Below are 12598 nucleotides of genomic sequence, written 5' to 3' on the forward strand. Positions count from 1 at the left end.
AGTCCTGAAACTGTCCAGGTGGTGTCAGGCTAATAACCTCATCCTGAACACCACCAAGACCAAGGAGATCATCCTGGACTTCAGGAAGAACAGAGCAGATCCACCCCCACTCTACATCAACGAGAACTGTGTGGAGAGGGTCCACAGCTTCACCCTAATGGGCACCACCATCTCAGTTGACCTCACATGGTCTAACAACACCATGGATGTCACCAGGAAGACACAGCAGCGCCTGTACTTCCTGAGAAGGCTCAGGAAGAACAAGGTGAGCCAGGAGTTGCTGGCAACCTTCTACCGCTCAACCATCCTGTCCTACTGCATCACAGTGTGGTTCTCCCACTGCACTGAAGCAGAACGGCAGAGCCTCCAGAGAGTGGGAAAGACAGCGTAGAGGATCATCGGCTGCCCTCTCCCCTCACTGAAGGACATCCACCAGTCACGCTGCCTCACCAGGGTGACTAGCATCACCACTAACTCCACCCATCCTGTTTTCCCTCTGTCTGATCTGCTGCCCTCTGGAAGGAGGTAGAGGTCCATCAGAACCAGGACGAACAGACTAAGGAACAGCTTTTTTTCCATATCACCATACGGAATACACACACTTCCACCAACTACACTCCACTCTGACTTTTTACAAATGCTAAATCACTGACCACACATATGTGCAATAACTGACTTCTGTGCAATAACACACAATATTTATATGCTGCGCTCATAGCAACTCAACTCATTCCATTCTATTTTGTCTATACATATTTAATATTTTACTGTTTCTGTACACATTGTTCATATTTTGTTTGAAACGTGAGTACAGTATTTCTGATTTCTGATTTTAGAAATAGAAATAGAATGGCTTTATTGTCATTGTGCATTGTACAATGAGATTTAAGCATCACCATCAGTGCAAGAACAGTAAGGAAGGGAAAAGTAGTAAAGAAAACATCGTAATGTAATAAAATCAAGCATGCAAACAAACAGTATATACAATTGTGCAATATAAGCTGTAAACTGTGCTGAAGAGTGCCGAGATAATTGTGCAAAATTGCGTATGAAAAACTGTGCATAGACATGTCAAAGTGCAAGAGGTGGCAATGAGGTAGATAGTTGACACTGTGGACAGAGTAAACAGGAATAGTGCTTCAGGTGGTTCCATGTCCACTGTGTTTCTATGGACAGTAGAGAAGTTGAGGAGACCAAGTAAGATAACTGGAAATGTCTGTTATATTCAAGTGCTGTTATACTGTGAACTGGGGAAATTTGGTGGAAAAATGATTTTTTTTCTGCTTTTTGTCTGTAATATATTGACAAATTAAAAAATAAGTCAATTTTTTGGTGTCATCGTTGACAGCACTCTGTCCTTCACTGTGCACGTAAATAATATCACCCGCACCGCCAATTTCCATCTCTGCAACATTCTTCGTCTCCGTACCTCCCTCACTCCACAGCTCTCCTGGTCGATGGTCTAATCACCTCCCGTATTGATTATTGTAACTCCATTCTTTCTGGACTTCCTGCTCGAATAATTACCACAAACCCCTTCCATTTATCATATTACACCAGTCTTGCAGCAGCTTCACTGACTACCAGTGCTTTACCAGATCCCCTAAAAAGTCCTCATTCTGACCTTCAAAGCTCTCCACAACCTCGTCCCTCCATGTCTCTCAGAACTCCTGACTATTGCTACTCCTATTCGCTCCCTCAGATTCTCCACCTCTCTTCCGCTTGTGGCTTCAAGATTTTTGCTCATGTCCATGGGGGGCAGAGTATTTTGCAGCTCTGCCCTACAACTCTGGAACTCCCTCCCATCTGATCTACAAAATATGGACTCACTTACCCAGTTGTCAAAACATCTTTTTCGCTTTGCCTTCAGTATATGACATTTTTGCTGTTGTTTTAGTTGTCAACTCATTGTTGTTTCCCATGCTTTTAATTATTAATGCACTGTGTTTCTGTGGGGGGTGACCTTGAGTGTCTAGAAAGGCGCTATATAAATAAAACTAATTATTAAATTTAAAAAAATGTAACAATGTAGCATTTCACCAAAAATGTAAATAGTTTGCAAATATCTAAGTAATAGATATTTCTGTTCAGTGATTGAATAAACAAGACTAAAAAAGCTTGCGTATTAATTTAATTTTTTTGGCTCATGTTGGCAACTAGAGCCTATAATTCAGGGTCTCTTTGGGTCACCTGGTTTGGAAGGACACCAAATACCCGGTGTGCAACGGGAAAAGAAAAATCACACTGAATTACTCAATTTGTGGACATCCGACACTCAATTTGGTTACTCACTGATTCCATTTAACAAGTTTCTGTTTACCTATCACCAGGGTGCACCCGTGTTGTCAATCTACTCGTGAGAAACTCGTCACCCAGGCCGCCCTAAAACTGTAATTTTCCCCAATTCTACAATTAATTCCTCCGTTTATCAGCCCTTACCATCCCAGTGGTGCCTCCAAGTTCTTGTGGCCGCATAAGGTTCAGTTGGTTAAGGACACCGAAAACCTGACGTGCAATGGGAAAAGAAAAATCACCCAAGAGTCTGCATGAAGTTTCAAACCCTTGCAAAGGGAGAGCCAGGGGCGTCTGCAGAAAAGAAGTGCTCCACTTCTGGTCTGCTCTGCTCTGCTCTGAGCGCCCCCCCTCACGACAAGCAGTTTTTATTATCCAACAGAATAACAGTGTAAATCAAGTCATGGCATACAATGATTCTGTGTCCGTCCATACAAGCACGAGATTAAGGAGCAGCCATTCCTGGTACGAAAGATAGACAAAAATAAATAAATAAATAAATACAGCTTTCAGCACTTCCATGCCCTTATATGGGGATTCCTGGTGAATCCGCTTGTTCAGTTTGCAGTAAGCGAGCAAACTCGTTATTACAACACACACACAATGTTCCTGTAAATAAGGAACCAACTAAATGCATAATGAAAATATGTATAATAAAATGTGTAATCTTTCTACAGAAGCAATGGAAAAAAATTGCCAGACTTTGTACGCAAGCCAAGATTTTAATATTAAACTTTTCTTTTTTTTTTTTTACATCATGTTGTTCACCATACTAACATTCCAAATGGGATATTTGAAAAAATAAGTGTATTTAAACATATAGTTGTACAGAATTAGGTAATTCTTCTCTAAGAGCGCTGGTACATTGCTTGTCCGTCGTGGGAGAGGATCCCTCCTGTGGACATTCCTGAAGTTTCTTCTTTATTTATTACCTGGAATCTGTTTTTATTTTTTTAGGTTTTTTCTTACCGAGAAGAAGGGGCTAAACATGTCTGTCTCAGTGACTAGAATATTTTTTTAAAGAAGAATTTTTGGCAAGACCATTTTTCCTGCTGCATTGGCTTTTTTTGTTCTCATCTAAAGAATTTTTGACTTTTTCCAGGGGGCTTGTTTTTGCAGTGTGACGACTTGCAACTGTGGGTATTTTTCCTTCTGGATTCCCTATGTCTCATGGTTTCATTTAAGCAAAAACATATCCTTCAGCAAGAAGTAAAAAAAGAAAAAAGTACTAGTGGTCCTATTCTTTAAGCAGAAGGGCATTTATTTTTCCAATCTCAAAACTTTTCTTCAGTTGTCTTTTCAAAAATTTTCACAGACACAATGTCTGATTTACAAAATGGGAAGAGGCAACACCAGAAATAAAAGTTTAAAATTTTGTTTTTCTAATGTATTTGGCACTGATAACGTTTTCAAAGTTTTCGTCGGCCAATGTTGAGCCTTCCCTGTTCCTAAAAAGCCTTTTTATATATATTATCTAATGTTAATGTGACTGTCTGACATAGAAATAGAGCATAGATAAAAAGACATTGGTAAAGTTATCATGGACTAGAACTCTGTTCTAAATGAAGTTGCATGCCAACTCTGACACAATTCATATTTATTTAAATGCTTTATTGAAAAACATTTCATATCTATTAAACAAAGTTAATTTGTATCAAACATTTTTCCATGAAAAATATATAAAACAAAAAGCTGTGTATAAAAGGTGTTGTCAAGAATTCAATTTAGCATGTACGTAAACAGATGACACCAACTAAATAAATTAAATTGGAAAGAAATGTTTTTTAATGGGTTGTTCTTTAGAAAAAAGTTAAAAAACTGGTAAAAAAAAGTGCACATACCTGAAGAACAATAAGACAGAAGTTACCTGAGTTACTCATCTTTGCTGAGTTAAACAGAAACACATTTTCCTATCTTCTCTGAAAGAATATCCGTCTGTCTTGAAGTTGTTTTGCGAAAGGAGTGTACCAGACACAACCCATAGAGAACTTTATGCAACACTCTTTGCCTGCCCACAGCTGTCCTCCTGTAGCCCAGACACCTTATTGATGGCCTGACCCAGAGAAGCGATGAGACTGGTCAGGCCAATGAGGTAGCCGTCCTCCCTGCTCCCTTCTACCCAAGGGACATTGTGTTGGAGTTCCATGCTGTCAGGCAGTGGCGTGGTCTTTCCAAAGTCTATCATCCACACACTGGCTTTGCTGTGGTCGTGGGCGAAGAGAAGCGAGCTGCCGATTACCTGGTGATGTAGAGGAATTTGAAATAATGAAAAAATATGTTTACTTCAAAGGATGGAAAATCATCTTTGCATTTCTTTGACAAGACAACCTCGTGTTTCCTGAAGAACGTTGAATTCTTTAGTGCGTCTCCCAAAGCCAGCAGCCTGGAGTGGTATGCTTCCTGACAAAACATTTTCAGTTTAACAGTTTTTCAATGTCTAGTTGTCTTTTCCACATAATGAATAATCTAATTTCTTTCTGCTTATCGATGATGCATAGAGCTGACCAGAGTCTGGAGGTGACTCCTGGTGAAGTAGAGCAGTGCTTCTGTGACCTGAGCTAATGTCTGTATCCTTCTGAAGTCTCTCTGTACACTGCCGTCCTCCATCTGTGGGACGCAAACATAACGACAGCGGGTTAGTTTAATTTTTGAAGTCCTACTCTGGATTAAGCCCTCTCCATTTCCATCAACTTTCACTATAGTTTACAGCCCCTCACACCCCCAATCTAACATTACCGGTACAACAAAAATGACGAGCAAAACTGAAGCTATTCAGCTGTACAGTTTTGAGCCAAACAGCAGCTCGGACAAGGAAAAAAAGAGACATACATAGATCAAATTGTCTGAAAGTGGATACATGAGAATGGAGCGGAGCAGGGGGCTTGTGGCTTGCTGACTGTAGTTTGTGCATCACAACTAAAAGCTTTTTCAAATGGCATTTTTTCGGCTGCTGCTGATTCACAAATTTCAATGAAGAAATACTCAGTTTAAAAACTTTAATTTTCTTTATATATGCCCTCCATCAACAGAAAAAAATGCTGCAAGAACATGTTAAAAAAACACACCAAAAACATGATTTTCATTGGAGTGGGTCTTTAAAGAATATTGCATCAGAGCTGGCCTTCTCTCTTACCACGAGGCCTTCTATCCTGAAGCCCAGAGTGGATGTAGAAGTGGTCATATCCCTCCACTGGAGGTAGCGCCACTTGGTCACTCCTCTGCACTTGTGTTCTTCCTCTGATAGTGCCGATGGGTCCACTTTAACCATCTTCTGGTACATGTCACCTCTCAGGTTGGGTTTTGTACTCACTTTGAGTTCTTCTTCTTGGTATGTTCTGGAAAATAAAACTCTGACTCAGTAAATATTGATTATAGCATCCAACCTTTTTTTTTATTGCTAGCTGACAACACAAGAAAAATGGTTCTTGGAACTAAAATACATTAAGACAACAAATTCATTTAAAAAACAGTTAAAAAGAAGTATACCCTGAAGGTTTTTATGTCATACTAAATATTTAAAACCACACTAATTGTTCAACTTTTGGCTACTCCAGTAAGCAGATATTATTACATCTAAAGGTTTACCACTTTGATCTGCATTTGTTTTATAGATCATCAAAGATGTAAAGACAGAAAACCCTACCTGACTCCCATCTTGCAGTCCATTATCAATGGCCTCCTCAGCCCATTGAGCAGGTCTTCCAGGCGGATGTAACAGTGATCCCCTCTAGTGACCAAACCATGGTACTGTGGGACAAACGGTCTGAGAGGATCTCTCATTAAGCTGTCCAGGCACTTTGCCTCTCCTTCACTGTACAGTTTCAGCACCTCCCCTCCTTTACTCAGCTGAAAGTTACCTGTTTTAAGTTACACCAGCAGTCAGAAATTAGAGATAAAGGGAAAAAGTCATGGTACGTTGTGCTATGTTATCTCCTAATGAGACCAGTTTTAGAGCATCAAGTTTAGGAGTTGGAATTAAAACTCCTTTTTCCCTGATGCAGCTTCTCAGCTGCTGAAGAGTGTGTGTGGTTGTCCACCCATCCATCCATCCATCCATCCATCCATCCATCCATCCATCCATCCATCCATCCATCCATCCATCCATCCATCCATCCATCCATCCATCCATCCATCCATCCATCCATCCATCCATCCATCCATCCATCTGTGAGTATTTAAGTGTCTGGTTTTCATTTCTTCATTGTCAGGTCATAGACTTTGTCAGGTTTTTGTTTCTTTGTGGAATTTGTCATGTTAAAAGTTATTTATTCAATGTTTACGTTGCCACCAAGCCTGGTTTCCTGTATATTGGGTCCTACACCACCGCTTCCCGACACCTTCCATCCATCTTTTAAACTTGTTAAATCCCTTTTGTGGGTCACAGGGTTGCTGGAGCCTATCCCACCCACTGTTGGGTGAAGGCGAGTTACACCCTGGAAAGGTTGCCAGTTTATTACACACAGTCACAATCACACCTGATGGACAATTTAGAACAGGTAGCACCTACGAAGGTGATATGTTTGATATGAGCTTACGATGAGCTATATGACAGGCTAGACACAAGGGAAGGAGAGAAGGACTTGTACAGGCTAGCCAGACAGAGAGACAGAGATGGGAAGGACGTGCAACAGATAAGGGTGATTAAGGACAGAGATGGAAAGGTGCTAACAACCCAGGAGAGTGTACAAAAAAGATGGAAGGAGTATTTTGAGGAGCTGATGAACGAGGAAAATGACAGGGAAAGAAGGGAGGAAGATGTGGTTGTTGTGGAGCAGGAAGTAGCAGAGATTGGAAAGGAGCAGGTTAGGAAGGCTCTGAAAAGGATGAAGAGCGGAAAGGCCGTTGGTCCTGATGACGTACCTGTGGAGGTATGGAATTGCTTAGGAGAGACAGCAGTGGAATTCCTAACGAGTTTGTTCAATAGGATTCTAGAGAGTGAGAAGATGCCTGAGGAATGGAGGAGAAGCGTTCTGGTCCCGATCTTTAAGAACAAGGTTGACATGCAGAACTGCAGCAACTATAGAGGAATAAAGTTGATGAGCCACACAATGAAGCTGTGGGAAAGAGTAATGGAAGCCAGGCTTAGGAAGAAGGTGGAGATTTGTGAGCAGCAGTATGGTTTCATGCCCCGTAAGAGCACCACTGATGCCATTTTTGCTTTGAGAATGTTGATGGAAAAGTACAGAGATGGTCAGAAGGAGCTGCATTGTGTGTTCGTAGATTTAGAGAAGGCGTATGACAGGGTGCCGAGGGAGGAGCTGTGGTACTGTATGAGGTCGTCTGGAGTGGCAGAGAAGTATGTCAGAGTAGTTCAGGACATGTATGAGAGAAGTATGACGGTGGTGAGATGTGCTGTAGGTCAGACAGAGGAGTTCAAGGTGGAGGTGGGACTACACCAAGGATCAGCTTTGAGTCCTTTTTTGTTTGCTATGCTGATGGACAGGCTGACAGACGAGGTAAGACAGGAATCTCCCTGGACAATGATGTTTGCGGATGACATTGTAATTTGCAGTGAGAGTATAGAGCAGGTGGAGGAACAGCTAGAGAGGTGGAGGTTTGCTCTGGAAAGAAGAGGCATGAAGGTCAGTCGTGGTAAGACAGAATACATGTGTCTGAACGAGAGGGATCAAGGTAGAAGCGTTAGGTTACAGGGGGCTGAGGTGAAGAAGGTGCAGGAGTTTAAGTACTTGGGGTCAACAGTTCAGTGTGATGGGGAGTGTGGAAAAGAGGTGAAGAGGCGTGTGCAGGCAGGTTGGAGCGGGTGGAGGAAAGTGTCAGGAGTGTTGTGTGACAGAAGAGTGTCAGCAAGACTCAAAGGAAAGGTGTACAAGACAGTGGTGAAACCAGCTCTGCTCTATGGGTTAGAGACGGTAGCAGTGAGACAGAGACAAGAGGCTGATATGGAGGTAGCGGAGATGAAGATGTTGAGGTTCTCTTTAGGAGTGACCAGGTTAGACAGGATAAGGAACGAGTACATCAGAGGGACGGCTCATGTTGCCTGTGTTAGCGACAAAGTCAGAGAAGCCAGACTGAGATGGTTTGGACATGTTCAGAGGAGGGATAGTGGATATATTGGTAGAAGGATGTTGGAGATGGAGCTGCCTGGCAGGAGGGCAAGAGGACGGCCAAAGAGGAGATACATGGATGTCTTAACAGAGGACATGAAGTTGGCTAATGCTAGGGTAGAAGATGTCCATGATAGAGTGAGGTGGAAAACGATGATTCGCTGTGGCGACCCCTGATGGGAAAAGCCGAAAGAGAAAGAAGAAGAGCACCTACGAAGGTGATATGTTTGGACGGTGGGAGAATGCCCGGAGAAACATATCAGGACATATGGCTGGGGCTGTATTTTGGCTGTGAAAGCCTTTAAATGTCTTTCAGCATTTATTCATGCCAGCTGTCTTTACAGTATGCCCCCCCCACCCCCTACCACCATGTAATGAACACTGAAAATACAGAAATACTTCTCTCCTGTTGAGCCTAGAAGACATTGAAACTTTTTTAGAATTATTACATTCTAGATCAGTTTTGGCCCACAGGGACACAACTCCAGTCACGTTTTTCAAATGAGGCTTAGTTTTAGCATGACAGGGCCATAGTTTTTATCTCTTGACGGCACGGTAGACTGTATTCACCCAGTGGGCTTATTACACTATTTACAGATTAGGGAGCCTCTGCTATCTGTATCACAGAAACTCTGTTCCACAAAGATATCGGGTTGATGATGATTATGTTTAAATTGGATGTAAATTACGAAGTTGCTAGATGTTGTGCTAGTTTAGCTAAATCTTTTAAACATTTCTCATTGTTTCAGCCATTTGCATTCTTATCTTAACTACTTTGAGACCTGTATCAAGCTTCAACTGTGAAATTAGCTCATTTAGTAATTAAATGCTCAATTTTTCCTTTTAACCTTAGATAACTATTTGTATCATTTTTGATACACACATTTTCAAAAACTCCTATTTCATTAGTTTGATCAAAACTTTCCTTAAAACCCCTGGTGTATGCAACTTGGTTCACGTTTTCTGCCGTCATCATCATTCCAATAGGGGCAGTAGAAGGCCTTTTTGAGATTTTCCATTTTGAGATTTCACGGCTGCTTCCATGAAATCTCAAACACTTTGGTAACACTTTATATTACGATTCCTTGTCTTATTAGAACACCAAACAATAACAATGCTTCTTAATTTGTTAACAAAGGTTGTTAATGAATCTCATTAGTCTTATTAACACTGAAACATTTGTTAGGCATCTATAATGCCAATAAACGTGTCATTAGCATCTTAAAAACATCCTAGTAATAATGCTTGTAAATGTGTTAACTAAGTAATTTAATTAACCTTATTAGACTTATTGTACTAATAAATGTCTTATTAACACCCTAAAAATTCTATTAAAACGCTTATTTAATCCCAATATAAAGTGTTACCAACACTTTTGGTGGGGAAAATTTAGCTTGTTTTCAAAACTTTATGATGAGAAAAAATCATCTATTTTCATTCATTTTTAACCGACTACTTGCTGTATTGAAAGAATACAAATTTGCTGATAATTAATTCTTTATAATATGTTTACACCAGGTTAAAAATGTAAATCAAATTTGAGAAAGTGGGTAAATAAGGTGCTTCTTTCCTGAACACTCGTGTGTGTATATATTTTTACATCTAAAACTAACATTGTTGAGAGCAATAATTAACCAAATCATCCAATGGAACATAATTAATACTATTTATATATCTTAAAAAAACAAAACAAAACATGGATTTCTGAAAGAATGCAAGTGTATGAAGCGGGTGATTTGGGACACATGCCTTGATGTCCAGCCAGTTGCACCCAGGAGCTTTGCCGTGACAACGACCAGTGCATCATAGTCAGGTAGGTTCTCCAAGAGCGGCTCTGAAGGGAAAATCAACATTAAATAGTACATTATGAGCTAAAATATAATTTATTAATGATATTTATTTTGGACCAGAAAATAGATTTGCTCACATTTTAGTTGTTAGCTACAAACAAATAATACAAAAATACTGTAAAAACACATTTCTGTGTCAGAAAACCGGCTTGTCTTAATGGGATTTTGATTATTTTGTACATTACTTTTAACATACCAGATATGTTTGAAAATTAACCTATTTTGAGTCCCTCTACATCAGTCTTATTTCCTCTATAATCAGTTTAATGTTGCTGAATCATCATGTGGATTTAATGTTTGTTATTGTCTATTAAGAGAGCAGGGCTGTGAAGTTATATTCTACTTTGTATATACACAAAGCAGCTTCCAACTGGCTCGGATATGACATGGAAAAGCTTGAAAACAAGAGCCTGAAAACAGAGCTCAGCATGCTCAGTAGAGATGTTATCACATCATGACTGGGTGAAAATTAGGGAAAATATCGTACAGATACAGACACTGAAATGAATGTGTTTGTACAATAAGTGTTATTTTTCAATTTTACAAGAATGGATAAATCAATTTAGATTTTGGCTGATTGCATGTTTTTCAGTGTCTGGAAAAAGAAACACTGAGCCCAGAGTGTCAACAACTACTCCCCAGTGGTTCTCTAACCGTCTGCTCCACCTGCTCACATATCTGTTGAAGCAGTAGCCAGGCATGCAAATGCCATTCAAATTAGACCGTGTCAAAGTTCTCTTTCAAGCTCATGCAAATCAGCAGGTGCAAAGAACAGTTGAGAAATATGGTTTTATGCCTCTTCCATGGAAATCCAGATGAGCCAAGTCTATGGCTGAGCAGCACTGGGTAAAATTCCAGAAACATTTGAAATAGTGTTTGTGAAGTGCATTAAAATATTCCTGGATCAGCTGTTCTCACCTTCCTGAAATTCTGACTCATGGAGGCTGCATCCTCTCCTTCACTGAAGACCTCGTCGCTCTCTGCTGAGGAGAAGTTCATGGAGGAGCAGGAGGAAGAGGTGGAGGAGGAGTGTAACAGCCTCGAAAGAATTAGGTGCCGATTTGTGGAGCTTTGAGTGGATTCCTCAGGATCGTCATCTTTACTCTGGAGGGTATCCATGAACTCCACCGTTCCAGTGGATGTAGAAGACCTCTCCGTTTCTTTTTCCTTCTTCTCATCTCTACCTTTGTCAAAACTGGAACTTTTGTCTCTCCGGTGTTTCCCGACATCTCTTTCCTTCTGTTCTTCCTTCCTTTCTTTTTCAATACTCTCCATTCTTTTGCCACACCATCTCTCCTGGGCGTCTGTGTCAACGTCACAGCTTCTCCAGGACCACTCTTTTCTCTTGGACCTCCATTTAGCCTTCACCGCTTCTCTTGAGCACTTAATTGTCTGATCTGTTTTTGTTTCAGTCTCTGCATTTTTTTCATGGTTCTCTTTTGGTGCAACTGAGCTGCTAAATTCTGGGTTGAGATCATTCTTACCCTCTCCATCCTCACCTAGTCCACCTATGCACTGACTGTAGGGAGGGAAACTTTTTGTGGCTTGAAGTTTGGGTCTGAAACTCTTTCTGGTCTTGCCGCCGGTGTTCAAGGATCCATCTCCGACAGACAAATGTTGATTGGGCTCATCTGACGGTGTAATAAACAAGTCATCTGTCTCTATCTCCATTTTCTCCATGGAGTTGCCATAAATACCATCCATTTCTGTGTCCCGCGTGGAGTGGAGACTGCAGTTCTGCTTCATGAGCTCGGCATGTGCTTGTACAACAAGAACATGTTTACAAGAGAAGCACAGTTTTGAATATGAATCAGGAAGCACATTTACGAATCGAAACTGAGCCCTCACTTTGTTTGAGTTTCCTCAAATGGCAAACGTAAAAAATAAATAAACTAAAAGTAAATGTCTGAGCAACTTACCTTTCCTCACCGGTCTGCACCCTAATATTTTCAGTGACAGAGCCTTGTGCCTCACAGTGAGCTATATCCCTCTCTTGTGCGCATTTCTTTTGCCTCAGTTTGCATGCAGTGACGTGACTAACTTTCCAAAGCTTTGTCCAAGGCCAGCTGATGGAAGTCAGCCAACTGAGCCACAGGGGGAGATGATATCCAGGAATGACAGAATGTGATAGTGTGGAGCACAGTGTCCTTCCTCGAGTTAGAGATGCTTTTTCTATGATGTTTAGCAAAGTGCATGTGGTTTTGTCTTTTTCTTACTCATAAACATCTCAGTTTCCTACATAAATCTAAATGTTTTTATTGAAAGAAAAAACTGATAGCATTGATTGTATTTGGATTATAGGTGGACTAAAACAAGCTAAAATAAAACCGCTCAGTACAGACTTTTTAAATGTTAGAGAAACAGAAATAGACATTAGCTAAAAAGTTACAA

At 40.7% G+C, this 12598-nt stretch overlaps 1 protein-coding gene across 1 annotated transcript; it reads right to left on the minus strand.

Annotated features, from left to right (window-relative positions):
• Positions 1-3090: 3090 nt before the first annotated feature.
• LOC105354871 (inositol-trisphosphate 3-kinase B) lies at positions 3091-12252 on the minus strand. The gene is made up of 8 exons (XM_011480046.3): positions 12127-12252; positions 11126-11967; positions 10107-10191; positions 5936-6149; positions 5426-5627; positions 4798-4899; positions 4621-4692; positions 3091-4531 (listed from the first exon to the last, which is right to left on the minus strand). The coding sequence occupies exons 2-8, from the start codon at positions 11951-11953 to the stop codon at positions 4283-4285; spliced, it is 1752 nt and encodes a 583-aa protein (XP_011478348.1). The 5' UTR covers positions 11954-11967; positions 12127-12252; the 3' UTR covers positions 3091-4282.
• Between the last annotated feature and the right edge of the window lie 346 nt (positions 12253-12598).

This window comes from Oryzias latipes, chromosome 10 (assembly GCF_002234675.1).
Source record: "Oryzias latipes chromosome 10, ASM223467v1".
In the NCBI taxonomy this organism is placed as follows: domain Eukaryota; kingdom Metazoa; phylum Chordata; class Actinopteri; order Beloniformes; family Adrianichthyidae; genus Oryzias; species Oryzias latipes.

What these genes read in the sequence shown, in the direction of transcription:
- LOC105354871 (XM_011480046.3), bottom strand. Translation starts at nt 11,953, where the DNA reads ATGAAGCAGAACTGCAGTCTCCACTCCACGCGGGACACAGAAATGGAT. An exon ending in TCAGGATAGAAGGCCTCGTG is followed by an intron (nt 4,900 to 5,425) that starts GTAAGAGAGAAG and finishes TGCGTCCCACAG; the next exon opens with ATGGAGGACGGCAGTGTACA. An exon ending in CGTTCTTCAGGAAACACGAG is followed by an intron (nt 4,532 to 4,620) that starts GTTGTCTTGTCA and finishes CTACATCACCAG; the next exon opens with GTAATCGGCAGCTCGCTTCT.